This window comes from Gallinula chloropus, assembly GCF_964237585.1.
Source record: "Gallinula chloropus genome assembly, chromosome: 4".
Classification (NCBI taxonomy): domain Eukaryota; kingdom Metazoa; phylum Chordata; class Aves; order Gruiformes; family Rallidae; genus Gallinula; species Gallinula chloropus.
In genome coordinates, this window is record NC_140088.1 from 90,565,105 (window position 1) to 90,581,288 (window position 16,184).

Genomic DNA, 16,184 nt, shown 5'->3' on the forward strand with positions numbered 1-16,184 from the left:
ATGGTTTACTGTCTGGAAGACTCTCTATGGGTAAGAGAAAAATATAGTCCCCAAATCATCATAAGGCTAAAACCAGGAAAAGGGTAATGGCACTGATGTGGAATAATAAATCGGTTGTGGAATAACAAATCATTCAGATTGGTCGGGGGGTTGGACCCGATGATCTCTCGAGGTCCCTTCCAACCCCTATAATTCTGTGATTCTGTGATTCTGTCCAGCTGAATTGAGTTTGTGCTAGTCTGTGTGCAAAGAATGTCCTTAGAGTTCTGAGGGAAGGCACATGAGAACAATGACTTGTAAATGCTCTCACTTCCACCTAAACATTTTACAGTCCTGGCCCATTCTGACAGGAACCAAGGTTTACAGCATTTCATGCACCACTGGGTTCTGCTTATCTCCCAGTTTTGTGTCCAGCTCATAGGTATCAGAATATTACAGTTGGTTGGGGTTTTTTATTGTCAAGGAGGTTTTTTTATTAAGGAATTATATTTGTGTCTTCCAGGATGCAAGACAGAAGCTGTAGCCAGACATTGCCACTTTCTTTAATGCTGAAGGAGGCTCACTGTGCAGAGAGGGGCACCAATAAGGGATATCCTGAAAATATGTCAGAAGCTTCATCCTATCATGACTTTTTCTGTGACACACAGAATAGTGAATTTTCAAATGAACTCTCTGCTTTCCTTACCCAAGAGGAGATATGTAAGAGCCTTGACATAGCTCGGGAAGCCATTGCCAGTTCCATGAAGGAGGATCAGAATGCAGCACCAGAGTTTACTCGCCGTTTCAACAGCTCTCTTTCTGGCACTTCAGAAAATCCTTCTTTCAGGGATACCAAACTGCATGAGCAAGATGCTTTACAAAGGCCTCAAGCAAACAGTCTGACTTCATCTGCTGCAAGTCACGTTCTCCCAGGGAATCAGAAAGAGCAATCCACTGCACCTCAAGACGCAAGTAGCTTTGTCACAGTCTCCAGAAAGCAAGCTAGCACCACACCTTTACTAACTGCTAGTCCCAGCTTCATTAGAAGCCTGAAACATTCAGAGAAAGATGGCCTAGGTGTGTGTAAGGCAGGTCCAAAGTCTGAATCGGCATCCCAGGGAGAAATTCCTTTCAGGAACAAGCTGTGTGACAAAGCTGCCACATTCATAGAGGAACTGTCATCTATATTTAGACAGGCAGCAAAGACAAGAGGGAGAAGTCCTGATGGGGACTCTTCTTCTCCAGACAGTGGATACCTCTCTCCTAAAAATAAACAACTAGCTGTAAGTACTTCAGTGAACCAGGAGTTTGACAAACCAGATCAAGAGACTGAGCCCGAGGCACAATTACCTGGGGTTCATCTGAACAGAGAAGACTTTTCTGAAAGGGAAAGCATCACTCAGAGTGAAACAGCCCTTTGCTCCCCCTTCATCAACATGGAAGAGAATCAATCTTCACCACCTCAATTCACTCAGAAGCTCAGGAGCCAGGAAGTTGCTGAAGGAAACAAAGTAGTCTTGGAGTGCAGAGTTGCTGGCAACCCAGTACCTGATGTCAGGTGAGTGCACGCCTTTTCACTGAATCACTGAGTATCATCTTCTGATTGTAGAAGGTATGTAAGGACAGGTATCATGATGGACCTGCTTGGGGTTAGTCTCATGAGAACAGTGGGTCATGCACATGGAATAACAGATCCTGACTTCTTTAGTTCTCCAGAGTGTTTCATTGTTTTCTGCTTGGAAAAATGAAGTTCTTGAATCAAGAGCCATGTGGCAAAATTAGAAACAGAATTGGCTGTAACCATGTTCTGTGTGACTGTTACCTCATTAATCTAGGTGAAAGAATTCACAGTTTTCCCCCTGAAGAGTGTGTATCAGGCAGTTGATCCAGCTTTTACTGTCAATTAACTGGAATGTCTCCAAGCCCCATACCAATGGGATTTGGAGTCTATACTATGAGATAACCTGAAGTTTTCTAAATCCAGACAAATATCCTTCTCTATAAGATATTTCCAGAGACATTAAGATGGTCCCCACTTCAAAATTTCTTTTGATACGTTGTGGTGACACTTATGTACATTTGCTTTCATTCAGTGACAAAACATGAAAGCAATTGCTGTGTAACTTTGTTTGGTTTAGGTGTTGCAGTTTATTCTTATTAAGAATAATTCACAGTACTTTCCACTGTCTTCCTTTCCTTCTAAATCTAATAAAAATCAAGGTCAACCAGCACTGCACAGTGTTTGCCACTCCACAGGTCTGAACCTTAATGCAAATATGATTGCTTAACACACACAAAGGTAGATTATACCTCTAGTTTAATAGTTCCTCACAGCCTATTTTGGTTGAAACTCAACTGAGCATATTTAATATTCTCAAAGGAAAATTTTGTCTGAAAAGTCCTTTTTGGACAGGATAAGATTTGTAGTTCCCCATTCAGAACTTCCTGTATGCACATCTGAAGACTACATAATTCTTTTAATGTTTCCTTATGGGAACATAGCAATCACTTTCCTGTAACACTTGTTGTGCTTTAAATTTCTTTGTATGTTTTGTTATGAAGTCTTTCAACACTGAAATTACTGATAGTTTGCATTAAGTTACCTCAGCTTGCTTGAAGAGAGTCACGTGCGTTGGTCTTGCGGCTGTGCAAGCTCAGGAATTAATATCCATCACTAAACAGTGTCTTCCTACAGACAATAATTGAACTTCTCCTTTGAAACTGATCTTTCACATATTATTAAAATCTGTACCTTTTGGTACAGGTTTGCAGCAAGAATAAACAGAGCTGTTAGTTTGAAGGGTTTAGATCTTTGTGAACAAGCTTAAAAAACCTACCGCTTTGAAAAGTGATGCTATGTTGTCACTCCAAGATGAAAAGTTACTTTGTAGAATATATCTCCAGAGAGTCTTGTTTGTGACTGTAGAAGACAACAGCATTGTGTTTATCCTCATCTGAGTCTTCAGTGAAAATGCATCCTAGACAATCTGAACATCAAGACACTGGTCATTGTCCAAGGTCACAAGTTCATTTATAGAGGCATCAAGCACATCCAGGTGTTCTTGTATACTGGCTGGAAAATGTACCCTGACACATGGATTACACAAACAACATATTCACCCTTAGATTGTCCTACAAACAGAAACCAACTGACCTTCTAAAACAAGACAAGCTGTGGATCTCAGTATGCTAAACAAAGGGATTACATGGTGAGCCTTGCCAAAAGGTCAGGAAGCTTACCCCAAAGACATAACTGTAATGTATCAAGCAATATGACAGCCCTGTCATGTCATCAACAGTTGTTTGGTTGTTGAGTTTTGGTGGGTTTCTGTTTGATGTTTTTTTGTTGGGTTAATTTTTTTTTTAATATCTGCTGGGAAAGAAGGACAAGGATCACAGTTATGGTGCAAAAGCCTTCCAGTTTTTCTTTCTCCTTCAGACCTCCATGAAGCAGGAAAAGGGAATTGCAGAAGTCACACAATTATGACAGCCAAGGAATCATCCTTCTTGTGTTTCTTTTCTCAAATTCTTTCTTCCCCCTCACTAAGGTACTGTGGTACTGATGTGGACACTGGAGCCACACAAGGTGTTAACTTCTAGTGATTATTTTGTGGCAGGGTTAGGTAAAGTCACAGCTAACATGCTGTTACTGATACTTCTGAGTTGTAAAGTAGAGTAACAACAACAGGCAGAGGGATACCACTTAAGGAAAAAAAAAACAACCCCAAACTGTTAATTGTTACTAAAGACCTCTTCACCTAATTTTACCTATCTGTAAGTTAGATAGTTAACCTGACCCAGTCACCCTTGACTCCATCTGCAGTCACTAAAAAGGACATCTACCAAATTCACTTCTTTGGTACCTTGACAACAACTTAAGGCAAATAATTCAGAGTTCCTCCTTAGCTTGTTATAAGAGGTACAGTGAATCCCACCCATTCCCCCCTCTCTATGCCAAGGGATGACTCAGGGACAAAAAGTTGCTCTGCCAACCCATATCCACAGGTAATGCAACTATAAGGAAAAAAACCCCTAAGCTGTCTTTCTTACAGGTGAGAATTCCCTTGATACATACTGGCTCAAAGGAACATAGTTCTTCTAGTATTCTAGTTTTGAAAACATCTGTGCTTCCATAACTTGACTAGGAAACTTTCCTGCAGAGACACACATATATTTTTTTATAGGATACTAATTATCAAGTCATAACTAACACAATTAAGGTATGGACAGTCAGTCTGTCAACAATACTGTGTTACTACAAGGGAACACTGTTTCTGCTGGCTTGAATGTTTTTACCATCATCAGTCTGTTACACTTTAACACATATTTCTGTCTTCCTGACTTACACAATGTGTTTTGTGGGGTGAAAGTGATCTTAGAATAAGCAGCATGTAGGCTTGGAGGATCTCTAAAACCAGCTTTACTAAATATCCACTACACAGAGCTTACAAGAGGCATTTGCTTTTATACCACAGCCAGAAAAAAACAACCTCAGACTTGCATAACACAAGTACAGTTCTGTTCAGAGCTCATTAGACGTTGATTTCTTCTATGAAATACAGACAGTTCAGGTGAGTTTGACAGCAGCAGTCAGGTTGCAGTGCTGTAACAGAGAAGATGCACTGTTGTAATGCTTTAGTATCTTGTTGCTCTTATTTTATCTGGCAGAACATGAGTCTTTACTTCAGTGATATGACTCCAGAACTTAATGTGAATATCACCTGAACTAGGAAGTGAGGACAAACTAGGGTTGTTTTTTTTCTGGCTTAGGTCTTTTACTTCATTGCTGTATTCATTTCAGAGGCTCCTAATATCAAGATGTTTACAAGAAATGTAGAAAAAAGATGTGTTCTTTAAATTTTAGTGTAACCTCCTCCTTTCTGAATCTTAGCCCTTGCAGAATCATTAATTGAGAAGGCAAAGCTTGATCACTAAGCAGGATGAATCATGAGAAACACTGCTGACATAACAGTAGATGATTTTCCAATCAAGTATATTTTTAAGTAATCTCATCAATTTCAGTTAATTTGTCATGTTTGTTTGTTTCCCTTTTTAAAACACTTAACTGTGCTGTGTCAATAGAGTGCAGATGCAACCACTGCTGAATTGCAGCAAATAGGCTTCACGCCAAATTCTCAGACTCCTGAAAAGCTTTTTGACAGCCAATTTAGTACACTTTCATGATCCCCTCTTGAATTAGTTTTATTCAATAATGATTAATAACTCTTCACCTGGCACACAAAGTTGTGAATATACTTTAAAGTGACATATTACTAACAAAAAATTACTTTTCCAAGGCTCCCACAAAAAACCACATTTCCTTGTCAGTCTCCATTTCACTGCGAATCTTCAAGAAAGGAAAAACACGGCAGCCGTACCTCAAAACATTGCGAATTTTGGAAGCCGGGACGGTTCTGCTCTGTGCCCTTCCTGTAATGACGCTGCCTTGGCTGAAGAGGTCACTCGCACACAGCACGGGCAGGGTTCCCTCCGGCTGGATTGACTTCTAAGGGCAGAGCCACACAAGGCGGGAGCAGAGGGGGCCCCTTAGCTATGGAGGGGAGGGGACCGTAGGACAAAACCCAAGGCTCATTCCACTGTTAAGAGACTGGGCTAGCCGTGCAAGCAAATAGAACCATAGAATCATGGAATCACTAGGCTGGAAGAGACCGTTGAGATTGAGTCCAACTGTACCTGTCCGCTACTAAACCATTCCCCTTAGCACCTCATCTGTCTGTCTTTTAGTGGTAGCATGCTGTTTGGGGAGACACCAACGTCCTGTCTGATTCCGGGAAAGCAGGGGGCTCGTTCCTTTAGAAGGGAAGAAAGCAGGCAGAAAAAATTGTGGTGGATTCTAGACCATAACAAGTTTAGTAGGAACTTCTACACAGTTACATAGTATCACACATCCACATCACTTTCTCCCCCTTTCTGGAGCTGAAAGAGAGGTTTATGGTATATCCTGAATATCCAGTAAACAACTAATATGCTGCAGTGGAAAAAGACAAACCTGTTTAAAATCACTGAAGTGTTCAGAGCAAGTGAAGACTGCTTGCTGTTTGTGCCATTTTCAGGAAGATTTCTGTAAATTTGGATTTTATATGGTTAAAAAAAGAGGCAAAAGATCAGTGGTCCAATACTGGTTAGCCATTCTCTTGTGTTCTAGCGAGAAAATAATTTAGTTTTCTGAAGTACTATCCTTAGAAAACTATTTAATTGGACTGAAACTCTGATTGGTAATTCCTTTGAAAAAAATCTTTGGGGCATAATCATATGAATTGGAAAGTTTTAAAACCTACTTTTTTAATTTTTTCCTGAAGAACCCAGCCAGTAGGGAAAAAAGGTATAAAAGATACTAAACTTCTTGTGAAAACTGGTGAAAAGGCAGCAGACAGAATTGGTCATTAATGTTACTGCCAAAAGAAGGGCTATAGAACTGGCTGAACAGTGACGTGGTCTGTGTGCTGTAAGAGACAGCCACTTAGCAAGTGCAAAACTTGCCAAGCAGGAGATGCAGATAGGAGCCTGAGCCAGGACTACCACAGTCTGTACATTTGGACGTAGCAATAAGATCTGCAGAGCCCAGGCTTCGGGTATTCTGATTTTTTTTTCCCAGAAAAGACAGTTTCAATAACACAGCCACTGCAAATAGTATTTTTGGAACTCTGTGTGGTAAGTGTGATCAAAATAGAGAGCAAATGGGTTTTTCATTTTTTCTTTCAGCTGGAAAGAAAATAAACAGAAGCTATAGCTCCTACAGCCATGATGAAATAACAATAGTTTAATGATGACAAGAAAAGCACTGACTAAATTGTTATTTTTCCCAGCACCCATGAAGCTGTCCAGCCTGGTAATAAGCACAGATGATACTTAGGCACGATCAAGCACTGGTAGCCTGAGCTCGTGTAAGCAATATAGCCTTCAAAAGGTCTTCAAAAGAAACTCCTTAAGTATTTCTGAATGTTTAGCCTGTTATTGTTTTTCTATGCATCATATTTTATTCTGGATCCAAATAATCTTCATAAATTACTTTCTTCCCCTTTTGTAGCTTTCTTGGAGCTAAACTTTACAGAGTCCTCAACCTATCCTAATTCAAACTTGAATCCCACCTAACCTGTTACCCTTCTTATAAGGCTAACAAGGTTACAAAATCTTATTGTAAGGAAAGAAACCATCAAATGTAGTGTGAGGACAAGGTCTATATTTGAACATTGCGTGCCTAGATATAATATGTATGAAAATATGTTAACATTCTCAATACTTTTCTGTCACAAGAATTTTTTATTACTCCTCATTATGTCAATAACCTCATCATTGCTTTGGCTTTTTTTTTTCTTCATTTACAAGTCAGAACAATAACTGTTTGCAGTCTTGACCTTGTTATACTTTTGGCCCGTTTTCTCATCTATTTCCTTTTATACTCCTGGTTCCTTGGACCACACTTTGCCGTTCTTACATAGGGAATTTTGTTGCTAAGGCCTGTCCATCTCCAGGCACCCCTGGAGTTTCAGTTCCCTTTGGAGCAGAGCTGGAACGTGGTGATGAAATTCACCCCAGTGACTTGTGGTGCTGTCTCTTAATTCTCTTTGTCTTCAAACGGTGCTCTGGACTCCTGGGCTTTACTGGGAAAGTGAGGGTTTATCTCCTAACACAGATGCTTAGGGTAGAGAACATGCATCTCAAATATTTTCTTTTTAATTCTCCATTCATTTTGTGGCCCTGGAAGTTCACACTGTCAGGATTTTCTGCATCTGGGAGAAAATCAATTTTCTTTACTTGTAAGAAATACTTATTTTATTTTAGAACCACAGGGATGTTGGAAAGAGGATTCTTTATTATTTGTTATCATGCCACTTAAGAAGAGTATTTAAGGGAAACTTGTAGTATGTGATAACCAAGTGTTCTATTTGGATGGGGATTTTTTTGTCTTGCTTTATTGTCTAAAACCAGAGTACAGCATTTAAAATAGGTATCTGGAAAGTCAGGCTCTTCCCTAAGTGAAATGATCTTTACGAGGTCCAGATTGTGAGGAAAGGTTAACTTCTTAAAGGCTTATAAAATAAACAAATTGCTAGTTCATCCATAACAGGCTGAGAAGTTGATTGATGTTATAAAATGAATATTATATCATCCAAAATCCATAATATGCAGGTAGGAGAGTGTCTGAGGAGAGCACAGGCTGTTTTTTTGTAAAAGCCCTGGGGAGGTGCTATAGATCCTGGACACTGGGGTTATTGTTATGTTTCATTTATTTCTTATCTCTGTAGAATAGTGTTGACTGCATGATGTATGCATTTCCTCATCTCAGAGCATCACCTAGGTCTCTTTCTTCAGAGCTGTATCTTTTTGTGAACATTGAAATATGTTGTGGTTTTTTTGTTTTAGAAAATTGCAAACATTCTTTTTCATTTTCCATCCTGGAAATAGGAAGAATAAAGGCTGTTGGGTCCATGAAGATGGATGGTATAAAAGGAAATCGTAAAAACAAAGGGATAGTTGTTAAAACTATGACTGCTTGTTCAAATTGGATTTAGGAAAAGAATTCCAGCTCTGTTACTTTATTTCTCAGTCTATTTGTGAATACCGGTATGTCTGGCTTGGCGTGTTTGTGATTGCAATACTAGAAGTTTAAAAGAACCTCAGTTCACTTCTCTATTAGTTTGTTCTGCTTTGTCTACTTCTTAGTAAAAGACTGCAGATCTAAAGGTTCGTGCTAGTGCTCCATAAATAAATAATGTATTAGCTAATATTTATAAAAAGACTAAAAGAGGAGATGGAAATGTTGTCAAAGTACATTTTAAACTAATTCTATGCTTGAGAGCTAATGTGAAAAGCTTAAAAGTAAATTAACAAAAAGTGCTCCTCTAAAGTAAGAAAAATGGTGCTGCCATCTGCATAATGAAAAGAAATACAGGGAACTTTTGCCTTTTATTTACTTAGGAATTGAATGAGACGTGGATGAACTCTAAAATCACAAGGCACCACGTCTTCAGAAAGCCCTTTCACTACACCAGCCCTGTCCATGCTAAATATTTTTAGTTTAAAAACAGCTTAATTGAAGTACTTTTAAAATACAGCTTTCTGACAGAAGTCATGCTGAAGTAGGGCCAGAGGCAATATTCCAAGATGCTGCTTTTGCTTCACATTTCAGTATTTATTTGTATAAATCCCATATATTGTCCCTGGGCCTTTCCAGTGTTGTGCAAAGCATCAACAGTCAAGCAGACTGACAGTGAGGAAATGCATTAGCAGTCTGCTTGTCATGGACTGATTGCAAGTGTTGATGTGTGAAAATTAAAACTAAATCTAGCAACTAAGTGGAACAGCAGTGGGAATGAACCCACACGTTTTAGGAGTGGGCTATTTTATTTCATCTGAAGTATGAAGAGAAATGGTGTAGTGAAGCTTTTCATAGAGAGAAGTGTTTGGAGTTAGCAATTCTGGCATTGTAAATGATCAATGCTGAACAGGTATGCAGTGCTAACCAAATCATATTTAACATATCATGTTTAATATTCTTTGACATGTTTGCTCATTTGCCTAAAGGCAATATCACATCTTGGACTGTTTCTTAAGTTTCTTACAGGTAATTACAGCAGTTTAATAGCATTACGTAAACAGGACATACCTTTGTAAGATACTATATGTTACGTTATAAATATAGATTAAGTAAATACAATTATAATTCTGAAACGTGATGCTTTAAAAATTCTTTCCTAATAAACTTGGGCACGTCTGAAATCTGCTTTGTAAATGCATTCTTGACAATCAGGCTTGCTGGGGCTCTGAGCAACCTGATCTAGTGGAGATGTCCATTCTCACTGCGGGGGGTTGGACTAGATGGCCTTTAGAGGTCCCCTTCCACCTAAAGCATTCTATGATTCTATGATTCTAATGTGAAAGCTAATTTTAGAGATCTGGGTGAGGAAATTGAACAAAAGGGACTGTTCAGCCAGTATTCATAGCTGATGACTGAAAATGTCAGCCTTCAGTTCGTGAGGTAGAGAAGGTTGTGGACAAAATGGAATCAAAATTGTTAAACAGCAGTGAAAATTTAGTTTATTTGATTAGTTTTAGAACCCACCTGGAAAGTGGATTCTTTCTAAAACGTGTTACAGTTTGATAGGGCTCTGTTAAGTGGACTGCAAATGTGGATCATTTAACAGGCTGAGGACATGCTCTTTCAGCCCATGCAAAGGTAAAGGACAGAGGAAAGTTCCTTTGCCCACCTACTCCCAGACACGCATGGAAATAAGAGAGTAAGTCCTTCCCGTGTTCTCTCTTCTCAGGGAAGAACATACAGATTAGTCAAATGAGCAGGAAAGATAAGGCATCAGCACTGCTTTGGTTTTATACTTTGTACAACTGGGTTCACATTTTGAGGTGGGTGTGCAAGAACACCAGTTATTTCTGTGAACCCTCTGAAATTCTCCTTTCAGTGAAACCCAGTACTTGGATCAACAGTAGAAAAAAAATAAAGGAAATCCTGGGTAGCTTTTTAAGAGTAAGTGGAAGAGATGCTCAAGGCTTACAGTGATGAAAGAAGCCAGTTGTTTAAGTTCTGTTTACACCCAGTTTACTTGGTCCTCTTGGGATCTCTTTTGCAGCCAGCAAGAGTTTAAGATAGGCTGGAAGCAAAAGCCACCCTTCTGAAAATAACCTGGTTGCCCTTTGCTGCTTTAAGAGGTGCAGGGCTGTTTCTTAGGTGCAGAGGTGAGAATAATGTATCCATCGTACCCCAGTTCACAGTGAAATGTCCCCTTTCAGTATTTACCGAAAGTTGCATCGCGGTATCTGGCCAAGCTGTAGCTGCACTTTTGGCTGCTTATCCCCCTTTATCCCATGAACAGTATTGCTATAGCTTGCTTAGATAAGGAATGTCAGGGGTGAAACAAGCAACTTTTGATGCCTTAGAAAGGCCTCTTGACACACCTAATAAAGATTCTTGGAATGCAAATGTCTGACGGGGGAGACATGAGGAACCACTGACCCTGTGCATGGATCTTCCCATATATGCCTAAGGCATTCAGTGAATTGGCAGCAACAGAAAACTACAGTACAGGCAAACACACTATTTATGGGTGAAATGAAAGAACTGAGGAAACAGCCACAACTTAGGAATGCCAGAGAGAACCCTTAGGCATTGCCCTTACTGGATATTTATTTTTCTTTTGCCAGTTCAATCTGGCTTTGCCATCTCTGTAAGAGCTGTTATCTCCTGCTCATGATGGATGGAACTGAGGTGTGGAACTGCCCAGGAGCAGGCTTGGAAGGAATACCTCAGTTTGACTGCCTTTTGTGCCAACCAAACGCTTACATATTTTCTTTCAACAGAAATGTCCTTTACTTATTTCTACTAATTAAACTGCAGGTAGAAAATTGCAGGCGTGATGTGATGATCATACAGTACAACAGAAGAGATTACATTCCTAGTGTTTTATTGTATGCTTTTATCTGTATTATTAATGGAAAATTCTCCTTTACAAATCAACCTTAGTAATTTAACCACAGAAAATCAGATGAAACTTTTTTTTCCCTTTAATTATTTAACACTACTACCTATGCTTATCCCCTTTTCCCTTTTCTTAAAACCTGTATTTCAAGAAACAGCAATTTCTTTTCATAGAAGGGCAAGTATCTCTCTGAAGAATCCAGTGACTTCATAACCCTTTACATGTGTCTGCCAAGGTTCTTCATGTCTCCCTACTTTTTCCTTTAGGTATTTGGAAAGTTTTCTCTTTCACAGTATGAAATCTCATGCATAAAATCCAGAATTTATTTCTAGGGATTTGTTTTTTCCTTAGATTCAGTCTGGTTTTCAAATACAACTTGAAGATGAAAGTAAGCTGTAGAAACTCAGCTGCAGGCGCACGTTAGACCAGGGGAGCTCCTCACTGTGTTGCCAGGTCTTTTACCTACATGCTTATTCCTCCTACACTAGAATACAATTAGGAGATTTGTCTGGTTGCACCTCTTCTCCAGCCTCCTGCTGTCTTTTTCTTAACTGCCTCAGTTGAGCTAGAACATTCAGTTGTGTCTCAATTAGGCTGTACTCCACTTCCATAGAGTGTTGCTGATTTTTCTTGTCTTCCCACAAAACACATCTGCCCTCAATGTGAAGTTCTTAATACATGAAATGTTCTAAGTCTTGCATCAAATTACTGTTCTGCTGTTCTTCAGAGGAACTCTGTTTCTTTTTATTGCTAATTAACTTTTCAACCTTTGAATTCTTTCTTGCATACTGTTTGGTGGACAGTGCACAGGGAATAGTTTCATACTTACCATTTTATTTTTGCCTTTCACATTACATTGGATCTGTTTGCTTTTTTGCTCATTTATATTTATTGAGTAGTACAAAACTGATTTTGTAGTGTTCTGGTTTCTTTCCCCTGTACTCAAAATCGAAGGCATCAGGTTAATTATATAATCTCAATTGTTGGCCATATGGGGGGTATGTAAGGCAAGATTCTTTGAACAAAAAGGCTTATTTCCTCATTGATCATCAAAAAGCAGTGACTAAATCCATGACTGAATTAAAAATCAGTAAAGATAAAAATATTTAAGTGGGCATTGAGAATGGAAGCACCAAAAATTATGACTATTTGAAACTAAATATCAAAGATACTGACATGGGAGAGTGGGTTGTGGTTTTTTAACACTATTCCACTACCCTTTCCATGTGTATTAGGTGCATCTCTAAGATGGAAACATGGCATTGAACACTTCATTCAAGTCTTGAAAAGTGCAATGAGAATTCTCAATACCTGTTGCCTGAACTAGAAGGGACTTTAGTGATGAGTTAACATGGAGATAATATTTAATACTTGCATTTTGAGTAGGAGTAGGCTATTTAAAATTTGGAGTTTCTTTGTTGGTTTCTCTGTTCTGCAGTGAATTAAGGGTTGGTGTAATCTTCTCAGGGAAGAAGGCATGTGACTATCAATGTAAGGGAATTTCACTCATGGTACCATGAAGAACTGTTCTTTACTTATCCTAACTCTAATTAAAATTTTAAAAATCCAAAAACAGTGGGGACAAATTGCAGGACATATTGGCAATTACTGAAAAATATATGCTATTAAAGTATATTAAAATATATGCTATTAAAATATATTAAAATGTAGGAATAGTGCTTGGGATCCTTGGCCATCTTTCCACTGAATTTTGAGCAGATCCTGTTTTTTCAGATGTAAGACCAGATGGTTTTGTAAAGCCTTTAATTAGTCATTCTTCATGTTTATTGCAGTGCATGTAGGTTCTATATTGTAGTTAGTGCGTCACCAGTATTATTTGGGGCACTAGTGAATTAGATTGTCATCTATTTGAAGCCCTGTTGAGGCAGTTTAAAGAGCTACTGTCTAAACACATGGTATCAGATGTTCAATCTGGTGCATTTATCATGACTCCCCAAAAGACCTTGTATTGTGGGCTGAAGGGAAACAGAGGAGGAGAACTGCTGAGGATTCTAAAATATCGCAGGCATCTGTTATTCTTTAAATTAAACTTTCTTACATAAGCAAGATAGCTTCAGCTATGTTGCTGACTAAATAAGTTGCTCTGTTAGGTTTATTTAGTGAATCCTGTAGAATAAAACTGAACCTCTTTTTGGCTCGGTGAAGAATGGAATCCTGAAATCTTTGAGAATGACTGTTTAGGAATTAATCTCCCTGCAGCCTGACAGATGCAGTCTTTCTGTGTAATAGCTCTGGGAAAGTTTAAATTATTCTTAATGTTGTTAGTTTTTCAGGCTGGGGGTAGGGGTGGAGATTGCTGGTTTAGTGCTGCCCATAGTACAAGCTCTTCTTCTAAAGAGTTCACTAAAACCCAAAGCCCTGAATAAACAGCAAGGACTCCATTCCAAAGGAACTGGTTTAAAGCTGGTAACTCTGTAGTCATATTTTGAAATTGCTTGCAATTGTCCAGTTCTCAGGTGATAGCCAACTGCAGCAAGAGAGGTTGTTTTTTAAGGGGATTTTGAAGCTCATCGGTGTTTGGTGAGGGCAAGCCAGGGACAGGAAGGCTCCTGTTATTTCAGAATGCTAAAAACACATTTCAGATTCCTAAGCTTCAAGAAATCAAGCCTATTGCACATCCAGTTCCAGTTTCAAAACACCTTTTATCATAAAGGCGGTGCAGTAAACAGGAAACTGGGAGACTGATTGATTACAGGAGACTGACAGAGTGATGCACTTCCCACTTCTCAAGTCCTAAACCCCTGTAGTGATACATGGGCATCAGTGAGATAACTGAGAGGCAGAACAAGCTAGTGGACAGAAAAGATCTAGGCCTATCTGATGTAACCACATTACAGAACTAAAGAAATCCATAGTACAACAGACCTCATGAGATCCTTTGGTAACTCACTCTCCTCACAGAGCATAAAGACATCCCAAGGTGCAAGCAAGGCGAGTGGTACTCACTGATGCAAGCTCAAGGCATAGCTGAACGGCTGGCATTCAGTGCAAGCTGCAAAGATAATTCTTTTTATTGCTATTTCCCTTAGTAGTTTTCAGTGGACTTGGGTTGTACTGCATTTTTGTAGCTCCACTGCACTTCAACTGCACTCCAACCTCTCATCTGTGTTATAGAATTTCATGAAGTCACTCAGTTGTGGAGAATGACTGTACTTAGATGTGGTGGTTGTAACCAGAGCATCATGTCCCATTCCAGAGCTGTCATTAGAGTGCAGAACTCCTGATTCCTTTATTCTGCTTCTCGTTAGCAGATATGCAAGTAGACAGCCTGCTGTGGTTTCACAACACACCATAGCTCTCGTGCAAACCCCTCTACTGGCTATGTGATGAGGAAAAAACCCATTCCTTCCAGGAAGACGTATTTATACATGCATTATATAACTTCAGTACTGCCAGCAAGTCCTGTTGAGATTCTCTTACCTTGTTTTGAAAACAGATCTGTGGTTTTTTGTTGCTTTTTCCACAGAAATCAAGAACTGAAGAGATTCTGTTAATTATATAATCTCAATTATTGGTCATATAGGGGGTAAGATAAGATTACTTGAATGAAAAGGCTTTTTTCCTCACTGACTGTCAAAAGTCAGTGATTAAATCCTTGAAATGGAAGTGAGAAAAAGCAAATAGTAACTCATTTTTGCAAGTTTTTTAAATGCACCTGAATATATTTTCATACTTGTACATGATTGTATTACTTCTGTAAGTGGCTCTTCTGGTATGTCTATTTTGGGCTGAGAAAAAGAAAACTATCCTTTCACCTAATATTTGAATCTCTTTCAGTTTTCTAATTTTATGCTTCGTGAAACCTTATACCCTGAGAACCCTCTGAGGGTACTCATCATAGATCTAACAGAATACTTCTGATTTTTATCACAGCATGCATGCAAAATGAAGAAATGCTGAGAATCAATGATGTTTTTCTTCAGAGTAGCTACTTAAAAACGTCAATGGAAAAATGCTGATCTGTGCTAGGGCCAAATATTGGCTAGAAAGGAAGTATTTTGATTACATTGTAATAGTATGAAATATAGCCTAGATAATGAAAGGCAAAAGGATATGGCCTCTTACTGTATAATCTCTTTGGCCATCATCCAAAGCAGGAAATTTTCTCTGGGAGAGTGAAGGTATCGAGTAACTTGAAAAGTAATATATTTTGAGAGACACAAGCTCCATTTCACACTGCTTTCTAGAATTAGATTGTCACCTTAGAGAACAGATTTCTTGTTTGAAAAGCAGTCTGCAGTCTAACTCTTTTCCCATATTTATTTAAAATATGCTTTGATTGGATGGGGAGAGAGGGGGGAAAAGCTAAAGAATGCCATTGTTTTAGGAAGGACCTTTATTACCAGTGAACAATAGTGTACCAGAATATATACTAGAGAACAGCATAAGCTATTCAAGTAGAAATGTATCACCATAAAGGCAAACATTAAAATAACATTTTCAGTATTTCACTTAACAGAACCAACTCTTGGCACAGCCAACATCAGCGTTAAATCCTGAAGAGTGCAGTGATGGGTCCTGCAATTATCTTCTGCTTCTTCTGGTGGCTGTACTGAGTGAACTTCACCAATTTTTTAAAAGTCTTTGTGGAGAGACCGCTGTATGCATCTGTATAGCACTGGGGGGTTGCAGGGAGGCAGGAGAAGGCTCTAGATGGTTGGAGGGATTTCAAATCCCTTCAACCTTGAAAGGTTTATGGTTACTTATGTACATTTAAAACAACTGTTATTG

The 16,184-nt window shown here is 38.9% G+C and overlaps 1 protein-coding gene across 6 annotated transcripts in view; it reads left to right on the forward strand.

Annotated features, from left to right (window-relative positions):
* Positions 1-503: 503 nt before the first annotated feature.
* The window catches only part of PALLD (palladin, cytoskeletal associated protein), a gene marked incomplete at its 5' end in the record, with an annotated part of 172,131 nt that continues 156,450 nt past the window's right edge, over positions 504-16,184 (forward strand). For all 6 annotated transcript variants that reach the window (XM_084262803.1, XM_084262804.1, XM_084262806.1 and 3 more), the window contains one exon: positions 504-1,537. In XM_084262803.1, the coding sequence (XP_084118929.1) occupies positions 504-1,537 (1,034 nt within the window). The remainder of the gene's footprint in view (positions 1,538-16,184) is intronic.